Source organism: Budorcas taxicolor, chromosome X (genome assembly GCF_023091745.1).
Source record: "Budorcas taxicolor isolate Tak-1 chromosome X, Takin1.1, whole genome shotgun sequence".
NCBI classification, from domain to species: Eukaryota; Metazoa; Chordata; class Mammalia; order Artiodactyla; family Bovidae; genus Budorcas; species Budorcas taxicolor.
Window position 1 is genome coordinate 44,170,521 of NC_068935.1, and position 21,036 is coordinate 44,191,556.

At 39.3% G+C, this 21,036-nt stretch overlaps 1 protein-coding gene across 1 annotated transcript in view; it reads left to right on the plus strand.

The window, feature by feature from the left end:
* The window catches only part of ADGRG4 (adhesion G protein-coupled receptor G4), a 118,668-nt gene that overhangs the window by 18,626 nt on the left and 79,006 nt on the right, over nt 1-21,036 (plus strand). Inside the window, 6 exon segments of the mRNA XM_052662624.1 lie at nt 17,966-18,747; nt 18,838-18,942; nt 18,944-19,563; nt 19,830-20,240; nt 20,242-20,593; nt 20,595-21,036. Coding sequence (XP_052518584.1) covers nt 17,966-18,747; nt 18,838-18,942; nt 18,944-19,563; nt 19,830-20,240; nt 20,242-20,593; nt 20,595-21,036 — 2,712 coding nt within the window.

Below are 21,036 nucleotides of genomic sequence, written 5' to 3' on the forward strand. Positions count from 1 at the left end.
TGATTTTTAGAACTCCATCATTTTCCCATATTTATTAGTTAGTATTCTATTTGAGGAAGAGTGTCTTCTTCTTCCACATTTACTTATTTATTCCTCTGATTGTTTATATGTTTAAATCAGCATGGACTCATGGACTCTTAGTTAATTCAATAGATTACAATCTGTTGCTATCATTTATTTTCATGGTCAGATTGGCCCAGATTTGGCCAGTGGGAGTCCTTCAATCTGGCTCTTGTGTCCTTTTGACATATTCCCATTATTTTTTAAGTACTTCCTTAGTTTCTAGCACAATACTAGTGTTACAGGCTCATCTTGTACTTTTCCCACTCAGCCCAAGACTCAGCCATTTTACCAAAGAACCCCAGTCCCTTTTAGTGGGAAATAGTATTGGTATACCAATTAATTTTTCTTATGAAAGCAATAGTGATGTGGGAGAACCATTTAAAATGAAACTCTTGTAAGAAAATTGGGTTTTTGGAATTACACATGTATTTCTTTCCATTTTTAAGGAGGAAATTCAAGATTGTTTTTCTCTGGATGACCCCACTTCTCAGATCCAATCTTCTCCATCATTGTCAGCAGCAGCCAAAGCGTGGGTGAAGTCATTGATAACAGCATCCAGACAGAATTTTTTCTCATTTCCTGAAATGTTTATTTATTCTTAAAGGAATATTATTTACTGTTCTTATGGATTTGGGAGGGGGTAGAGAGGGATTAGGGGCTATATCCATGCCTAATAGGGCTCTTACTGACTCTGGAGATAGATTTTCACCAATGGTCTGGATGCTGTTTGAGTTAATGGCAGAGGCACATTCTGGAAGCTTTCTGTATTTCTTTGAGCTCAGACTAATGCAAAGGAACAGGAGAGCTATTTCTTTGAGCTACTACCTGAAGGCATTTGGTTTTTCTCTGTTGTGAGGGCTTGAAAATGAAAGCGAAAAGTCCAAGCTGGCTCCATACAAAAACTGAGCTAGGGACTAGCAGGTTAAGCCTGAACAGCTCACTCAAAGCAGTTTCAAGTAACTTTATCTTTGATGGAAGGAACCAGAAATATGGCTTTATTAAATCCATATACTTAGTGGTGGTCTTTGAAAGCCTAATCTGGCCAGTGAATGACAATGGTCTTTCCTACACTTTGCTGGTAAATGACTAAATCTAACTGAAGTGTTAAAGTGTTAGACGGCCCTCATTTGTTTTTTCTCTTTTGTACACTTTTTAATGTACAATCTATCCTCTTGTTCTCATTAAGTCCTAGTGGACATAATATACAAATAATCCAATACAATGAACAAGCAAAAGAAAACACAACCTAAAATAACAGTTAGTAGAAGGAGTAGAAAATGTTATTTTTATTATTCTCGTGTCTTCAAATGTTCTTTTCAAACCTTAGACCAGGGGTTTCTAACCTGAGGTGCAGAATGGCTTGACGGGTGAGCAAAGCCCTTGAGATGGTATGCACCATGCTAAAAATGTAAGGTGAATTTTTTCCCCCCGAGGACAGTCTGTAGTTTTCATCATATTCTAAAATAACATAATTGCTGCCTTTTACTGAGTCCTTGCTGTGTGCCAGGCACTTTATGGATGAGGAAAGAGAGGCTCTGAGAGTTTAAATAAATTGCTGAAGGTCGCCCATCAAATAAGTAGCGGACTAGGGATTTGAACAAAGATCTGTCCTGTTGCAAAGCCATTCTTTTCACCCTCCATGGCTTGCAGGACTACCTCAAAGGAGTCTGTGGCCCCCCAAAATGTTCTGAGACACTGTCTTAGAGGCTTCCTTTGAAGCGAATTGCTGCTGCTGCTAATCCACCTGGTTATCAGCTATGATCACTGCCTGCTCCCCACTGAAGGAACTATAACACCACAGAATTTCTTCTACCTCCATGCTGCCGTCTGACATCTGGGAAAAAGAGGGCAATTATCTGAATAAATAGGAGTGGTTACTACATGTCTAGCTTCAGCTTTTGCCTAATAAATTGTTATTTATGTTCCATAGAAAGATTATGACCTTTCAAAAATAAATTGTAATGAGCACATTACTAGGTTATAATTCTCAATAAATCTATTTACTCATAAATTATATATGTATATATTTATATATTCATGAGAACAAGGCTTTGGGGGAATGTTTGCTGAAAACCATGAACACTACCTGAGTTTAATAAACAAGTATTCATTGTAGTTGTAGATATCTCAGAAATAAACAAGGGGTTTATTTTAATAAAGGTGTTTATTATTTAATAAGAATCAAGGCAAAGGTGCTAATCATTAGTAATTTCATTTTAGAGTAGTTTTAAAGCGTCTCTTTATTTAAAAATATTATAAATGCAATCCATATTGTTGTGAATAAAATAAACTCAAATAATACAGACGTACATGAAGTATGCAGTAAAACCTACCTTACATCCTCTCCACAGAGGTGTCATTTTTCTTTTAGAATATTTTTCCTGTGGATTTATAATGTGTGTATGTATGCACAGGTGTAATGTATGTGTATAGTTTAAAAAACAAAAGTAATATACACATATGTACACATAGTTTTACAATTTGATTTGTTTTAGCTTAATATGATGGACACATTAGATGTTTAGTAATATACCCACCTCATTCATTTTGGGGTTTCATATTCCATTGTATAGGTGTACTATAATTTATTTGACTAACTCACCATCAATGGGCATTTAAATTGGTTCCAACTCTGAAGTTACAAATAATGCTACAGTGAATTTTCTTGTACACACATCTTGGTATACATGGGCTTGTAATTTCATAGGACACATGATTAAAAGTACAATTTCAAGACAAAAGAATATAAGCTTTTATAGTTTAAATTGATTTACCATTTTTGCTAGTTATTTTATTAATTTAACTATTCATTAAAATTGATTCAGTTTTTAAATTAAAAGTAATGACATGCATGGCTAAAATTTAAACAATGCATAAAGATATAAAGTGAAAGTCTCCTTCCACTTCAATCCCTTAGCCCAAGTGCTTCCCCACTAAAGTAATGATTAATTTTTTTATATATCCTTGCAGAAACAATTTAAAACTGTGGTTCAGTGTAAATATTCTTCATTTTTCTCTTTCACATTTGAGATCATGACCATAAGCATAGTCCTCTGTATTTTTTTACATTTTATAGTATATTTTGGAGATATTTCAATATCAGAAAATATAGGGCTTTCTGATTATATAGAATAGAGCTATGGTATAATTTATTCAATGAGCTCCCTTTGAAGGACTTTTAAGTTGTTTCCAGGCTTTAGATGTGACAAAAGTCTAATGTATTTTTAAAAGGAATGGAGGATGACCAAAATTTCTTGAAGTGACAGTTAGGTACTGATCACAAACTAAAATTCCTCTCTAGGTATGTTGAGCATAATTGCCTATTCTCAGCTCAGACACATGATCCAACAAAGATTTGTTCTGACTTGGGAATGTATGAAAGTGAAGAGTCTTCCTAAAGGTATGTAGATTAAATCACTCAGTTAATGCATTTGAGAAATCGTTTCTTGAAAAAGAATAAAGTAACATGAATTGAGTCAGTTCTGCAAAATCTACCCTGTATCAAAGCATAAGGTCGTTGTGTGCATGAAGCTGTTGATTTGCTAAGATTTATTAAATTAATCCATGGAGTTCTCCAGCAAGAATACTGGAGTATGTAGCCATTTCCTTCTCCAGAGGATCTTCCTGACTGGGGGATCGAACCCGAAACTCCTGCATTGCAGGCAGATTCTTTCCTGTTTGAGCCACCAGGGAAGCCCATTAATTAACCTAATGCTCTAGCTGTTTTGAATTACTTTATGAACTAACCATTCTTAAAATATGCAGTGATTGATTTTATAGTTTACGTACTATCTAAGACATTTGTCTGGCCCACTATTAAGCCTTCTGTTCAATTATCAGTTCTGATAGGATGCTCTGATGGGCTCTTCTAGCTAAAAGGTGATTTGGTTTTGCCCCTGTACATCAATTCTCTGTGTGATACTCATTTTTCATCATGAATGATAAGCAAGGGCTGTTTGAAGTTCGTTCAAACCTCCTTATTTGTATTCTCCTGCACAGGGTGACATTCGTCTATGGATTCAGAGATGGAAACTTCTAGCCTATCTCTCTCTCTATTGCAGGATTCATTTTTTTGTGTCCTTGCCTGGAAACTGAATACAGACACCATTTTGAAAACAATTTTTTTTTTCCCTCATCATCTTAAAGATGCTCATTTTGTATTTCTTCTACCCCATAGGCAGATGTGTCTGGGATGGTTTCTGGTCACCAATATCTCTCACAAATCTAATTAACACACTCTGAATTATATTTCCAGAGGTCGTGATTGAAAGAAAAATCAGATGTGAAATGTGGTCTAGAAAAATGCAAAGATTTAATATGAGGTGATATACCCAAATCACAAGCAGAATTTGGTACCTTAGCAAATGTTCTACTTAATATTCTGTTGGCAGGTACATCCGCAACAAAATGCCTCATGAATATTCAGCTACTCCATACCTCTGTCCTCTAGCTCCCAATGGTTACAATAATACAATTTGGTCTAAAGTGAAGGAGCAAATGGCAATTAAGTCCACAGTCCCCTGTGAATTAGTATGGATTATCACCACTTTAAAATACACAGACAGCAAAACTCATGCAGGTCATTTGCGCAAGTGATCCCTTGTTCACAAAAGGTGAATGAGATGAAACACGTTCAAAGCCCTTCAAAGACGGAGGCCACTCTCCATGGCTTCTGCGGTCTCTCCAGTACAAACGGACATTCAGTTATTGTTCAACTGCCTGCAGGGTGTGGACTTTTGGATTTGCTTCTTTTAATGAATTTTCATTGAGATAACTATACGTTCACATGCAGCTGGAGATCCCTTGTACACTTTACCCAGTTTCCCCCAATTGTAACGTTTTGTAAAGCTATGGCATAACAACCAGAATATTGACCTGGACACCATCCACTGATATTATTCAGATTTCTTTAGTTATACTTGTACTCATTCATGCGTGTGTGTGTGTATTAAGTTCTATACAGTTCTATTACCTGTGTTGGCTTGCGTGTCCAGCGACACAGTCAAGATACAGAATGGCTAATGGTTTCAACACTGTAATGATCCATCATGTTGCCCTTTTATAAACACGCCCACCTTGCTCCCTTTCCCCACATCTCTGCTTTTCGCATCCCTAAACTTTGACAACTACAAATAATCCGTCCTCTGTTTCTAAAATTTTGTTATTTCAAAAACAAACCAATACAGTATTGTAAAGTAAAATAAAGTAAAAAAAAAAAAAGAATTCAACAAAAACATTAACAAATGGAATCATACAATATGTAACCTTTAAGGATTTGCTTTTTAAAAGTTCATCTGTTTATTTATTTGTCTTTTTGGCTGTACTGGGTCTCCATTGCTGTGCAGATTTTTCTTAGTTGTGGCAAGTGGGAGCTACTCTCTAGCTGCAGTGCACGGGCTTCTCATTGTGGTGGCTTCTCTTGTTGCAGAGCACGGGCTCTAGAGTGCATGGGCTTCAGTAGTTGCAGTACACAGGCTCAGTAGTTGCAGTTTGTGGGCTCTAAAGAATAGACTCAATAGTTCTGGGACATGGGCTTAATTGCTCCATGGCATGTTGGATCTTCCCGGATCAGGGATTGAACCTGCGTCTCCTGCACTGGCAGGCAGATTCTTTACCACTGAACCACCTGGGAAGCCCAGGATTGGCTTTTATTTACTTAGCATCATTCTCTGGAGAGTCATCCAGGTTGTTGTGTTTACCCATAGTTCATTTCTTTCCACTGCAAAGCAAGATTCCATGGTGTGGATATATCACTTTTTAGCTATTCACCTGTTAAAAGGCATCTGTGATGATTCTAATTTTTTGCTATTACCAAAAAAACCTCTGCTATGAGTATTTGTGTGCAGGTTTCTGTGTGAGAATAGATTTTTGTTTCTCTGGGATGAACGCCCCAAAGTGTAATAGTTGAACATTTCGGTTTTTTTTTTTTTTCATTTTTTAAAAAAGTCTTTATTGAATCTGTTACAGTTTTGGTTTTGTTTTATGTTTTGTTTGCTTCAGCCCTGAGGCATGTGGGATCTCAGCTCCCTGTTATTGCTGCTCAGTTGCTAAGTTGTGTCCCACTCTTTGTGACCCCATGGACTGAAGCACATCAGGTCAGATTGTTTGCCAAAGTGGTTGCACCATATTCTATTCCGCCAGCAGTGTATGAGTGGTCCAGTTTCTCAGCATTCTTGTCAACATTGAGTATTGTCACTGTTTTTCAGTTTTAGCCATTCTGGTAAGTATGTGGTGATGTCACATTGTGGTTTTAATTTGTATTTCCCTGATGCCTAAGAATGTTGAACGTCTTTTACTGTGATTATTTGCTATCTATATAACCTCTTCAATGAACTCTTCATGTCTTTTGCCTATTTTCTCTTTTTTTAAAAATTGAAGTATAGTGAATTTACAATGTTGTGTTCCTTCCAAGTGTACAGCAAAGTGATTCAGTTATACATATATATATTCTTCTACAGATTCTTTTTCATATAGGTTACTACAAGATATTGAGTACAGTTTCCTGTGCTATACAAGTCCTTATTGTTTAGCTATTTTATATGTAGTAGTGTGTATATGTTAATCCTGGACTACTAATTTATTTGCCATTTTTAAATTGGATGTATTTACTGTTGAATTTTGAGAATTCTTTATATATTTTAGTCCTTTGTTGGACATATGTTTTGCAAATCTTTTCTACTAATCTGTAGATTACTCTTTTATCCTTTTCACATGGGCTTCCAACAGAGCAAAAGCTTTTAGTTTTGATGAAGTATAATTTATCATTATTCTTTTCGTGGATCATGCTTTTGGTATCAAGTCTAAGAATGCTTTACTTTGTGTTAATTTTGTATCCTCCAACCTTACTGAACTCACTTATAAGTTTCAGGAGGGTTTTTTTCTTTTTTTTTTTTTTGCTTCCTTGTGATTTTCTGCATGGACAATCACTTAATTTGCAATGCCTACTATTTCTTTTCCTTTTTTATTGGAGTGCCTCTAAGTTTCCATACTATTTATGTTGAATAAGAGTGGTGAGAATTGATATCCTTGCCTATTTCCCAGTGTTAGTGGGAAGACATTCAGCCTTTCACCATTACGGTTGATGTTGTAGGTTTCTTGGTGATCTTTATCAAGTTAATAGAAACACCCTCCATTCTGAACTTGCCAAGATATTTTTTTCATGAATGGATGTGAGATTTTGTCAAATGATTTTTCTGCATCAATTGAACAGGTTTGCTAGGCCATTCTAATTAATTGCTAGACTTAGGGTTTGAAAAGATCTTTAATTCCCATGAATCTTGGTTAAAAAGCTACTGACGAGATTAGATTGACTCTATTTGGGATACGAGTGATTATTCAAGGAATACTGTTTCAGTTCAGTTCATTTCAGTTCCGTCGCTCAGTTGTGTTTGACTCTTTGCGACCCCATGGACTGCAGCATGCCAGACTTCCTGTCCATCACCAACTCCCAGAGCCTACTCAGGTCCATCAAGTCGGTGACGCCATTCAACCATCTCATCCTCTGTCATCCCCTTCTCCTGCCTTCAATCTTTCCCAGCATCAGAGTCTTTTCAGATAAGTCAGTTCTTCTCATCAGGTGGCTAAAGTATTGGAGTTTCAGGTTCAGCATCAGTCCTTCCAATGAACATTCAGGACTGATTTCCTTTAGGATGGGCTAGTTGGATCTCTTTGCAGTCCAAGGGACTCTCAAGACTCTTCTCCAACACCACAATTCAAAAGCATCAATTCTTCAGTGCTCAGCTTTCTTTATGGTCCAACTCTCACATCCATACATGACTACTGGAAAAACCATAGCTTTGATTACACGGACCTTTGCTGGCAAAGTAATGTCTCTGCTTTTTAATCTGCTGTCTAGGTTGGTCATAACTTTTCTTCCAAAGAGCAAGCATCTTTTAATTTCATGGCTGCAGTCACCATCTACAGTGATTTTGGAGCCCAGAAAAATAAAGTCTGACACTGTTTCCATTGTTTTCTCATCTATTTGCTATGAAGTGATGTGACAAGAGGCCATTATCTTCATTTTTTAAATGTTGAGTTTTAAGCCAGCTTTTTCACTCTCTTTCACCTTCATCGAGAGGCTCTTCAGTTCCTCTTTGCTTTCTGCCATAAGGGTGGTGTCATCTGCATATCTGAGGTTATTGATATTTCTCCCAGCAATCTTGATTCCAGCTTGTGCTTCATTCAGCCTGGCATTTTGCATGATGTACTCTGCATATAAGTTAAACAAACAGGATGACAATACACAGCCTTGATGTACTCCTTTCCCAATTTGGAACCAGTCTGTTGTTCCATGTCCAGTTCTAACTGTTGCTTCTTGATCTGCATGCAGATTTCTCAGGAGACAGGTAAGGTGGTCTGGTATTTCCACCTCTTTAAGAATGTTCCACAGTTTGTTGTGATCCACACAGTCAGAGGCTTTGGCATAGTCAATAAAGCAGAAGTAGATGTTTTTCAAGATGTTTGTTTAAACATAAACAACAGCATTGTTTCAGACCATGGCTATAATTTGGGATTCCCAATGGGTTTCAATGCCAAGGTTTGCAAGGTGTCTTCATGTTTTGGTTTAGCACTGTGATGATCTCTTCTAAGTTTGTATTTGTCTGTTCTGGGTGATTGCTTTCTGTTGAGCAGTTCAGCATCTGCACAACCTGGCTTTTATTATTTACATTTTCCAATCCTTGATTCTTTTAGAGAGAGTCCCTTCTTTTTCCAGGGTTTGTGGTTTTCTGTGTAAATTGAGGGCATGCACTTATAGGTACCAGATAACTGAAGCACCAGCACACACCGTCTTATTTCTTCTCTACATATTTCACCTGTGCAAATCTCATCTTCTCAACACTGCACCTCTTTGGGCCTAATCTCTAAGTGAGGGGATTGAATACAATCTCCAAGGCAGTTCTAAAATTCTGTGATTTAATTACGGAAGACTTGAGTCTTTATTAAAAACATTTCATCTGAAAGATATTTGCTGAAATATACAAATCCAGGTTTTAAGTTAAAATGTGTGCATGTGTGTGTACTAAGTTGCTCAGACTCTTTGCTAACCCACTGACTGCAGCCCACCAGGCTCCTCTGTCCATGGGATTTCCCAGGCAAGAATACTGGAGTGAATTGTCATTCCCTTCTCCAGGGGATCTTCCTGACCAAGGGACTGAACCCCTATCTCCTATGTCTCCTGCATTGGCAAGTGGATTCTTTACCACTGTGCCACCTGGGAAGCCCCTAAGTTAAAATGAAAGTTGCATTATTTCCTAAGCGATATCTGGTACTTAAAACGCCACCTGCTTGGCAATTTTGTTCAACTCATTTGTCTTTTTCTCAATCTTTTGCTTCTTTTTGAGATGCTTACAAGAAGTGTTAATAACAATTAACATCTATAGCTCAGCCCTCTCTAGATAAAAATACCATGCCTAACTCCCATCCTCTATGTTCTAAAAGGGTTTCCCATTACTTGTTAAGGGTTTCTGTAACAGTGCTGTTTGAATGCTGCATCAAAGAACATAACTTAGGCTTTTGTGGTATTTAGTGTATTATTGTTTTCCTAAAAGTGAATGCAACTCAATCATAAATCATTTGTTAAGGAATGGGAATTGTGAACCCTTCTCTCGATAATTAGTGCATTCATGGGGAGTGATTAAGGCCCTGGGATGCCACACTCCTCCAATGTGATATAAGTGACACTTTAACAGGTTTGCTAAGCCAATTGGCTGTGATAAAGCCATCTGTAAAAATGGGAGCCAAGATCCTGACAATTCTTTTACTCGCAGTTATGGTCAAATCGGAAGGCAGAAAGCTTGAAATAAATATTGTGCATTGGAGAAGGAAATGGCAACCCACTCCAGTGTTCTTGCCTGGAGAATCCCAGGGATGGAGGAGCCTGGTGGGCTGCAGTCTATGGGGTTGCACAGAGTCGGACACGACTGAGGTGACTTAGCAGCAGCATAGCTTGATAGGATGTGAATCTCTGATAATTGAAACAATGTTGTAAAATTAAGTTAAAAAGTACTTCTTAAACCATTTTGTTTTCTTTTTATAAATGTGTGAATTTTTCAACTAGTCTATACAGTTAGTTGCAGGTTTCTGATTGTCACTCATTCTATTTGCTGATGACCGCAGAATCTCAAAGAACATCCCACGCACATCTCAGAATTTCTGTACATGCAAATTAAAAGCAATTTTAATGCCTGAGACAGTGAAATAAGTTAGTAGATTGTCTACCACCATAGTTATTCCTACATCATAGATGTTGTGCTTCCCAGATAGATTTAAAATGATAATTTCCCAATGGTGAACATGCATGATTTCATTTTGGGTGTTTTGAACTGCAGAAAAATTATGACTTAGTCTTGAATTTTACTATGTACCGTTTTCACTTAGATTTTCCACCATCATTCCAAATTCCCCTTATCCAAGCCTGAAGTGGGTGTTTTCTTTCTGAATGAAGCTGCTCTCCCAATTTTCCTAGTTCTATGAATAGCACCACTGTTCTCCAATTAGTTCAAAAGTAGAAGTTAAGTTCTCCAAGACTGCTCTATCTTCATTTCTTAAACCTCTTTGCTAACATATCCTGTCAATTCTTCCTTTCCAATAGCTGTAGGATTGTGATTTCCCACACTACTCTCATCTTATTACAAACTTTCATCATTTCCACTTGTCCAGTTAGTTAGCAAATATATATTGGACATCTACCATGTGCTGGGCACTGTATTAGGCACTGAGAATGCAATGGTGAGTGAGCAAAGAAAGATGAGGTCCCTACCCATACAGTGTAGTGAGAAAGACATATATTAATAAGCACACATGCACACATGTAAAAATGCATCTGTGACAAGCACTATGAAGAAGAGGTATGAGGGATGTCATAAGAAGCTTGTCATAAGAGCCTAGAATAGATTGGTTTGACCCAGTCATGGAGGCAAAAGAAGGCTTCCTTGAAGAAGTGATGCATGAGCGAGATCTGGAGGATGAATAGATGTTAATCAGATGAAGAAGGGTGGGAAGATCATTCTAAGTAGAAGTAGCAGCATATGCAATGCTTTTGTGGTGGGAAAATAATGCCAAGTATTAGAGGATTAAAATGAGGCTGATGGGCTGAAGCCCAGAATACAAGGGAGAAATTTAGTACAAACTGAGAAGGAAGAGGTAGGTAGGGACCAAACCATGTATAGTTTATTTAAGTTCTGTTAAAATTTTTTTAAAAATACTTTATTTATGTATTTATTTGGCTGCTTCAGGTTTTAGTTGTGGCACGTGTGATCTTCACTGCAGCATCTGGGATTTTTCATTGTGGTGTGTGGACTCGGTAATTGCAGTTCACGGGCTTAGCTGCTTTGCTGCATGTGGGATTTTAGTTCCCCGACCAGGGATCAAACCCCATCCCCTGCATTGCAAGGCAGATTCTTAACCTCTGGACCACCAGGGAAGTCCTGAAAATTTTTCTTTTTTAATCCTATAAGTAACACAAGGTCACTAAAGGGAGCTAAGTATGTGAAGGGGTGTGTGTGTGTGTGTGTGTGTGTGTGTGTGTGAAAAATGATCAAATTTGAATGTCAAAAAGATCATTCTGATTGTATTATGGGACAGATTGGAGGAGCACCAAGAATGAAGGCAGAATCTAGTTGGGAGGCTACTGTCATAGTCTAGGTGAGAGATTGATGGTGGCTTTGGCACAGTGGTAAGTGATAATGATGGAGAAAAAGATGGAATCTAGAGATGTTTAGCAGGTAAGATCCATAGGACAAGATTGTGAGTTGGCTATAGCAGATGAAAGAAAATGAAGGAGACAGAGGGAGAGAGTTTTGACTTGCACAGTGTAATGTATGACGATGTCATTCACTTAGGGAATACTGAAAGAGGACCCAGTTTGGAGAGAGTTCAGATTGGGGCATATTGAGTTGAGGTGTTAATGAGATATATATGCAAGAGATGATGTCAAGTGAGCAACTGGTTATATAAGTGTGGAGGTTGCAATAGAGATCTGGTCTAGAAATATAACTTCGAGATTCATCTGTGTATTGGTGTAAGTTGGAATCCAAGGTGTGAAGAAACCATAGAGTGAGAAGAAAAGAGGTGCTGGGACTGATCCTTGGGGAACCCTGATATTTAACGGCCAAGTAAAATAAAGTATGTCTGCAAAGGTGATAGCCAGTAGGAGTGGCCACAGAAGTAGGAGAAAAGCCAAGAGTGCATTATGTCTTGGAAGTCAATTAAAAGAGTATTTTAAGAGGGAGGGAGTGGGCAACGTTATCAAAAGCTGTTAAAAGGTCAAGTAGGATGAGGACTGACAAAGTATTCATAGTATTTGTCTACATGGAGGCCACTGGAGGCCTTAGTGAGTGCTGTTCAGTTGAATGATGATGGCAGAAGCCAGCTTACTGTGGGTGAAAGAATGGGTCAGGGGAACATGGAGATAGCCAGTATCAATAAACTTTTTAAAGATGTTTATTATTAGTTCTATTTTATTTTATGGTTGCACTGCATGGCATGCAGGATCTTAGTTCCTCAGTGCTAGTGAAGTTGCTTAGTCGTGTCTGACTCTTTGTGATCCCATGGACTATAGCCTACCAGGCTCCTCCATCCATGGAATTTTCCAGGCAAGACTACTGGAGTGGGTTGCCATTTCCTTCTCCAGGGGATCTTCCCGACCTGGGGGTCGAACCCAGGCCTCCCGCATTGCAGGCAGATGCTTTACCATCTGAACTCAACCAGGGATCAAACTTGAGCCCTCTATAGTGAAAGCATAAAGTCTTTACCGTTGGACTGCCAGGGATGTCTGATAAACTTTTTAAAAAAGTTTGGGTGTGATGGGGAGAAGAATGAGAGGACAGTACCTGTAGAAGGATATACGGGTTTTGTTTTCTTTTGCAAGAGAGTGGAACGTGTTTAAAATCAGGAGGGGAAGTCAGCACAGCTAAGTTTCTGTCCGATGACTTCTATTGTTTTTTTTATGAAGTAAGAGGCAAGGTTACTTGATAAACATGTGAGGGTAAAGTCTGAGAATGGGGAAGACTAACAATAGTTATTGCAGAGTAGGAGCATAAACTGACCAGAGAAATGTACTAGGCTGGATGCACAGTGTGAAAGGCTTATTTGAGGTTGGTGATCATGAATTTATAGAAATATTAATTCCTCTTCCTATATGGCTATGTCCAGCAGTGTTTGTCTGCTCAAGTGCAGGTGGAGTGGATGACTGGGTTGGTGGGAGTGAGGTGGGGAGGAGGACTCTATCAGTGTTCTTAAAAGTCTCCCTGCCCTCAGTTTCTTCCCATTCCTACCCATCCTGTACACTGCCATAGAATTCATTTTCCTTAAAGAGTAAGTTCTAAGTGTTAGTCATTCAGGCGTGTCCAACTCTGCGACCCCATGGACTGTAGCCCACCAGGCTCCTCTGTCCATGGAATTCTCCAGGCAAGAATACTGGAGTGAGTTGCCATTCCCTTACCAGGGGATCTTCCCAACCCAGGGATTGAATCCAGGTCTCTTGCATTTCAGGCAGCTTCTTTACCATCTGACTCACCCTTTAAAATTTACTTTTTATCAACTCAATCTCCTTGTTCAAGAATTTACATCTTTGCAAATGGGATAGTGATTAAGACCATAGATGACAGACCTCCAAGTGTGAACTTGAGCAATTAATTCATGTAAAGATTCTAACACTCAGTTTCTTCAACTCTAAAAGGTGGTTAATTGTGATATCTACCTTATAAGGTTGTTAGGTGCATTAAATGTGAGAGCAAGTAGCACAGTGCTTGGCTTATAGTAAAGTAGAGCTGCTATCTTCTCTTATCTGTCTGCCCACCCATTCTAGTCTGACATTCTTTTGTACCCCTAGCCAAATAACTCCCTTCCAGTTAGACTGGTCCTTTCAATGCCTCTGTATTCATTGCTGTGTGAGTTTGCTTTCACTATCCAAACCCTATCATTTCTCAAAAGGCCCACATGTTCTAAAAAAAACTTCCTCATTAGCTTGGAGCTAGTGCACTGATGGAGAAGCTCTATACAGTCAACAAAAACAAGACCGGGAGCTGACTGTGGCTCAGATCATGAACTCCTTATTGCCAAACTCAGACTGAAATTGAAGAGAGTAGGGAAAACCGCTAGACCATTCAGGTATGACCTAAATCAAATCCCTTATGATTATACAGTGGAAGTGAGAAATAGATTTAAGGGTCTAGATCTGATAGATAGAGGCGTGCCCAACTCTGATGAACTATGGAATGAGGTTCGTGACATTGTACAGGAGACAGGGATCAAGACCATCCCCATGGAAAAGAAATGCAAAAAAGCAAAATGGCTGTCTGGGGAGGCCTTACAAATAGCTGTGAAAAGAAGAGAGGTGAAAAGCAAAGGAGAAAAGGAAAGATAGAAGCATCTGAATGCAGAGTTCTAAAGAACAGCAAGAAGAGATAAGAAAGCCTTCTTCAGAGATCAATGCAAAGAAATAGAGGAAAACAACAGAATGGGAAAGACTAGAGATCTGTTCAAGAAAATTAGAGATACCAAGGGAACATTTCATGCAAACATGGGCTCAATAAAGGACAGAAATCGTCTGGACCTAACAGAAGCAGAAGATATTAAGAAGAGGTGGCAAGAATACCTGGAAGAACTGTACAAAAAAGATCTTCACGACCCAGAGAACCGTGATGATGTGATCACTAATCTAGAGCCAGACATCTTGGAATGTGAAGTCAAGTGGGCCTTAGAAAGCATCACTATGAACAAAGCTAGGGAGGTGATGGAATTCCAGTTGAGCTATTTCAAATCCTGAAAGATGATGCTGTGAAAGTGCTGCACTCAATATGCCAGCACATTTGGAAAACTCAGCAGTGGCCACAGGACTGGAAATGGTCAGTTTTCATTCCAATCCCAAAGAAAGGCAATGCCAAAGAATGCTCAAACTACCGCACAATTACACTCATCTCACATGCTAGTAAAGTAATGCTCAAAATTCTCCAAGCCAGGCTCCAACAATACGTGAACTGTGAACTCCCTGATATTCAAGCTGGTTTTAGAAAAGGCAGAGGAACCAGAGATCAAATTGCCAACATCCGCTGGATCATGGAAAAAGCAAGAGAGTTCCAGAAAAACATCTATTTCTGCTTTATTGACTATGCCAAAGCCTTTGACTGTGTGGATCACAATAAACTGTGGAAAATTCTGAAAGAGATGGGAATACCAGACCACCTGACCTACCTCTTGAGAAACCTGTATGCAGGTCAGGAAGCAACAGTTAGAACTGGACATGGAACAACATACTGGTTCCAAAGAGGAAAAAGAGTACGTCAAGGCTGTATATTGTCACCCTGCTTATTAACTTCTATGCAGAGTACATCATGAGAAACACTGGGCTGGAAGAAACACAAGCTGGAATCAAGATTGCCGGGAGAAATATTAATAACCACAGATATGCAGATGACACCACCCTTATGGCAGAAAGCAAAGAGAAACTAAAAAGCCACTTGATGAAAGTGAAAGAGGAGAGTGAAAAAGTTGGCTTAAAGCTCAACATTCAGAAAATGAAGATCATGGCATCTGGTCCCATCACTTCATGGGAAATAGATGGGGAAACAGTGGAATCAGTGTCAGACTTTATTTTTTGGGGCTCCAAAATCACTGCCGATGGTGATTGCAGCCATGAAATTAAAAGACGCTTACTCCTTGGAAGGAAAGTTATGACCAACCTAGATAGTATATTCAAAAGCAAAGACATTACTTTGCCGACTAAGGTCTGTCTAGTCAAGGCTATGGTTTTTCCAGTAGTCATGTATGGATGTGAGAGTTGGACTGTGAAGAAAGCTGAGTGCTGAAGAATTGATGCTTTTGAAGTGTGGTGTTGGAGAAGACTCTTGAGAGTCCCTTGGACTGTAAGGAGATCCAACCAGTCCATTCTAAAGGAGATCAGCCCTGGGATTTCTTTGGAAGGGATGATGCTAAAGCTGAAGCTCCAGTACTTTGGCCACCTCATGTGAAGAGTTGACTCATTGGAAAAGACTCTGATGCTGGGAGGGATTGGGGGCAGGAGGAGAAGGGGATGACAGAGAATGAGATGGCTGGATGGCGTCACTGACTCGATGGACGTGAGTCTGAGTGAACTCCGGGAGTTGGTGATGGACAGGGAGGCCTGGCGTGCTGCGATTCATGAGGTTGCAAAGAGTCAGAACTGAACTGAACTGAGTGCCCTGATCGCCCTTTGTATTGGGTTGGCCAAAAAGTTCACCTGGGCTTTCCTGTAACATCTTATGGAAAAATCCAAACGAACTTTTTGGCCAACTCATTACTTTAGAGATGTGAAACCTGAGTATATTCCATTGCTCACTGTATTATCAACTGTATTATTTCATCGTGCTTTTACTGTTTTGTTTTTAAAATATTATGTTACATTTTGTCTAAAAATATTTCAGTAATAAAAGATTTTCCAATAAAAGTGTGAGCTCTCTGAGGGAAAAAATCATGCCATAAACTCTATACATTTCTCACAGAATCTACAATAGTATTTACAATACTTGTTCAATTTAATTGACTTGAATTGGGACATAAGATAGGCTCCAGTGGTCTTCAAAGTGAGGTGCACAATTCTAGGGAGCATACAGATAATACATTAGAGTGCAGGAAGAAAATATTGTGAAGTTTCTATTTATTTTCATCATTCTATTGACATATTTTGACTATGTTTATAATATACACATTGTACATTTATTATATATATATACACATTATTTGTAAATATACATACATAAATGGCATATGTTCAAGAAATTTTAATCTTGGTGTCCCAGATCAAAACATTTTCAATCTACAGTATTGAGATGAATATAAGCATTTGACAACAGTTAATCATTTTTGAGCCCTTACTGTGCCCCAGGTGCTATGCTAAAAGTTTTCACATGCAATAACTCAATTCTCAAAACAATTTAAAAAAATCTTTATTTATTTGGCTGTATCAGGTCTTAGTTGTAGCATGCTCAGTCATTGTTGCAGCATGTCGGATCTTGTTCCCTGACCAGGGATTGAACCCAGGCCCCCTGCGTTGGGAGCTCTGAGTCTTATCCACTGGACCACCAGGAAAATCCCCTCAAAACAATTTTTTTAAGGTCAGTGTTATTATCTCTTATTAGAAAGGAGGAAAGTGAAGCACAGAAAGGTAAACTAACTAGTCCAAGATTACATAATGAATAAGTGAGGGAACCATGATTTAAAAATACATCTATTTGCATCCAAAGCCGATCCTCTTTTTTGGAAGACTTAAAGACATAATCCAACTTCTGTAATAGATACAGGACTATTCAAAGTTATCTATTTCTTCTTAAGTGAGTTTTGATGACTTGTGTCTTTCAAGAGATTGATTCATTTCCAAAGGTAATCCTCTTAATCAGTGTGCTACCACGCATACCTCTGTTAGGAATGCCTGATTTTTTTTTTTAAATGAAGATATAATGGAATTGATGTCCTTCTACTTGTTACTTAACCAGGGCATTATGAGAACCACATATAGATTTTTGGAAAGTAGAAAATCATCTTAAGAAAAACCAGGTATATTTGACCCTTGAACAAGGGAAAGTGAGGAACGTCAACCTCCAGAGCAGTGAAAATTCCATTACAACTTACAATTGGCCTTCTGTATCTGTTGTTTCTCCATATCTGCTGTTCCACACCTGAGGATTCAACCAACCATGGATTGTGAATTACTGTAATTTATACTATTGGAAAAAAATCCATGTGTACGTAGACCCACACAGCTCAACCCCTGTTATTCAATGGTCAATTGTAACCACGTGATTTGATTCATATCTGATACTTATTTCCTCTTAAGAATATGAAAAGCCATTATAGAGCTCTTTCTTAAAGAATCTTTTCTGACTTCTAAAGTTGAATGCGAACTAACATATGCTTTGTAACTTTTCAGTTCTTTCTGAAAATATAATAATTCAAGAAACAAGTACCACTCTTTCACATCAAATAGACTTGACAACTCCATCCCAAGTTACTGGACTAAAACCACAAAAGACTGCATATTCTTCTACAGTGGTGTCTAAAAGCATGCCTGTATATGCAACTGATTATACAACTCGACTGTATTTCAATACAACATCTCGACCACTGAAAACAATGACTGCACCAATTTTTTTTAAAGACTTCCAGACTGAGACAGCTACATTTGCAGCAGACCTTTTGTCTACGTCAGCAGCCATTGCTCTGTCTACCAAGAGTACCTTCGTAGGCCCTTCTACCAATTCCGTGAAAATAACTAAATCCCCATCTTCAGAGAGCACAAGGACAACCAAAATGGTTGAATCCATTGCTACTGAGACTTCTCATTCAGCGGTAGCTACTAATTTCCTGTACACATCTAGATTAACCAACAATTCAGTTGTATCCAAACCTTCAGTAACTGGATCTCAGTCGGCTGTTATGAGGACAGCATCTTTATTCTCACCTATCGAGTCAACATCCATGTCTACAACGTCTTGGCCCAAACACAATTCCACAGGTATTGGGGCACTCCCTATCGCCATAGCTAGCCAGGAGTTTCCTGCATCTACAGCTGCTAGAAATGTACGTCAGTCCACAGTGGATCCAACTTCAACTACAGCTACTCCCGTTGGGACTGCGTCAGCACTGCCACCTGAGTCTGTGCTTATCTCCACAGCTGTTTCAATGGATTCTGTATTTCCTAGAAATCAGACAGCCCAGGGACGGGGGAGCCTGGTGGGCTGCCGTCTATGGGGTCGCACAGAGTTGGACACGACTGAAGCGACTTAGCAGCAGCAGCAGTAGATAGCATCCACCTTGGCCACAACTGATATGGAAATACCATTTACAGTTTATTCAACTAGGTCTATTGAGATGACACCTGTACTAAGAACAGCTGAAATAGAATCACCCATCTACAAATTTCCAGGCTGACCCTTCACCCATAATGGAAGATGCAATATCTACCTTCATACCAAAAGAGGCCTCTTCTATGGCACTTTCTTTCAGGGCATCCTCTCCATTCACCAGAGCTCAGAGTGTACAGATCGTTATTCATGTTGAGATGACACATATAGCCTTGACTCCTGGGAAAACACTTGCACCTACAGTGGCTGAAACTATATTTTCCTCCACAATCACTGGGCCAGTATATGCATAGAATATACCCAGAGGTGGTGGAAATAAGCTTCCTGTGATTTTCACTAGATCAGCTTCCACATCCAAGGAATCTGAGTCTGGTCCCACATCAACAAGTGATGAAGGTGTCCATCTATCCTTCACAAATGAGATCACTTGGACTTCCAGGCCAGATTAGACCTTGTTGACATCAGTGTTCTATGGGAGTACTTCTAATACAGAGCATTCATCCACAACTACTAATATTATCATCCAACCAGAAGCATCCAAAGAGTGCAAGGCCACCACTATTGCTAATACTACTACAGACAGATATACAACAGTTCTATCCAAATTGACATCCCCATGGCTCACTAATTTCTCCATTGTTTCTGGAGTCACATCTGTAACCAAACTGCTGCTGCTGCTGCTAAGTCGCTTCAGTCGTGTCCGACTCTGTGCGACCCCACAGACAGCAGCCCACCAGGCTCCCCCGTCCCTGGGATTCTCCAGGCAAGAACACTGGAGTGGTTTGCCATTTCCTTCTCCAATGCATTAAAGTGAAAAGTGAAGTCGCTCAGTCGTGTCCGACTCTTAGCGACCCCATGGACTGCAGCCTACCAGGCTCCTCCATCCATGGGATTTTCCAGGCAAGAGTACTGGAGTGGGGTGCCATTGCCTTCTCCCGGGTCTAAATTTAGCACCTTACTACTAAAAACCACCCCTGCATCCACAGTACTTGGAAATGAACTTCTTTCAACACTGAGGGAGACAGTTGTTCCACTTGTAGATAGAATATCTACCCTTGCTGATGTGGAACCAAATTTTTCTACTGAGGAGAGTGCTTCTGAGAACACACAAACAGAGATAAATGGTACAATTGCATTTGGAGAGACAACAGCCCCCGTTCCAGACTCTGCAATGATACAAAGATTCATTGCTACTGTGACAAGGAAAGAAACAACTTTCCATTATGGAAAATTGGCTCTAGCAGTGAAGATTAAGCTTTCTCTATTTGCAACAATGCTGGAAGCAACAGATGAGTCTATTTCCCCCTTTCCTGATGCAGAGAAGATGACTCCCCGATTGGAATACAATTGCTGAGGTGAGAGAAAGTTGCTTTTCTACAAAATCAATGAAAACGACCCCTAAGAGTTCATACAACGAAACTACAGATATCTTCAATTCCACCCACATCTACATAGGACCTTGGACTTCAGAAACTCCACCTGAGGGGAATCCAGCTCCATCTCCCACTTCTGGGAGCACACAGACTCCATCTACCTCAACCACAAGTAACACAGAGGAGGTCCATGTTTCAGAAATGTCTACTGGTCTTGGGAAAACAGCTCTCCCTTCACAAGCTCTGACAATTACCATACTTTTGTCTCCTGAAAAAGGGAGCATGAGTGCCCTCCCAGTATATACTCCCAGGACCGAGGAAAAAGATAGTAAGCACCACCTCTGTGACTCACCCTTTCTCACACCGCCAGGACAGTTCCTTTGTAGATACTGTAACTTCTGGGACAACCAAGATATCAAATCCTATAAACAATAAGACAACTTTTTTATACTTGCTTTCACCTAGGACTCAGCCTGAGGTGTCTTCAGTTGCCTCTCTCATTTCTGAAAGCACACAGACTTCCCCTGAGTCCCCATCTCTTTCCACAGCTCGACTATCTAGTGCCAATTTTATAGCTGTGTCTACTGACAGGATCACTACAGCCCTTTCTGCTTCAAATGTATCTATAGCACTTCTTGGGAAAACTTCTATAATAACGTCCATTCGTATCTACTAGATGTCCTCACAGCCAGTTAGTGGCACTCCCTTCACTTCTAAAAGTGTTTTGGGCACTCCCACTGTACTAATGACTGGAATTTCTAAAA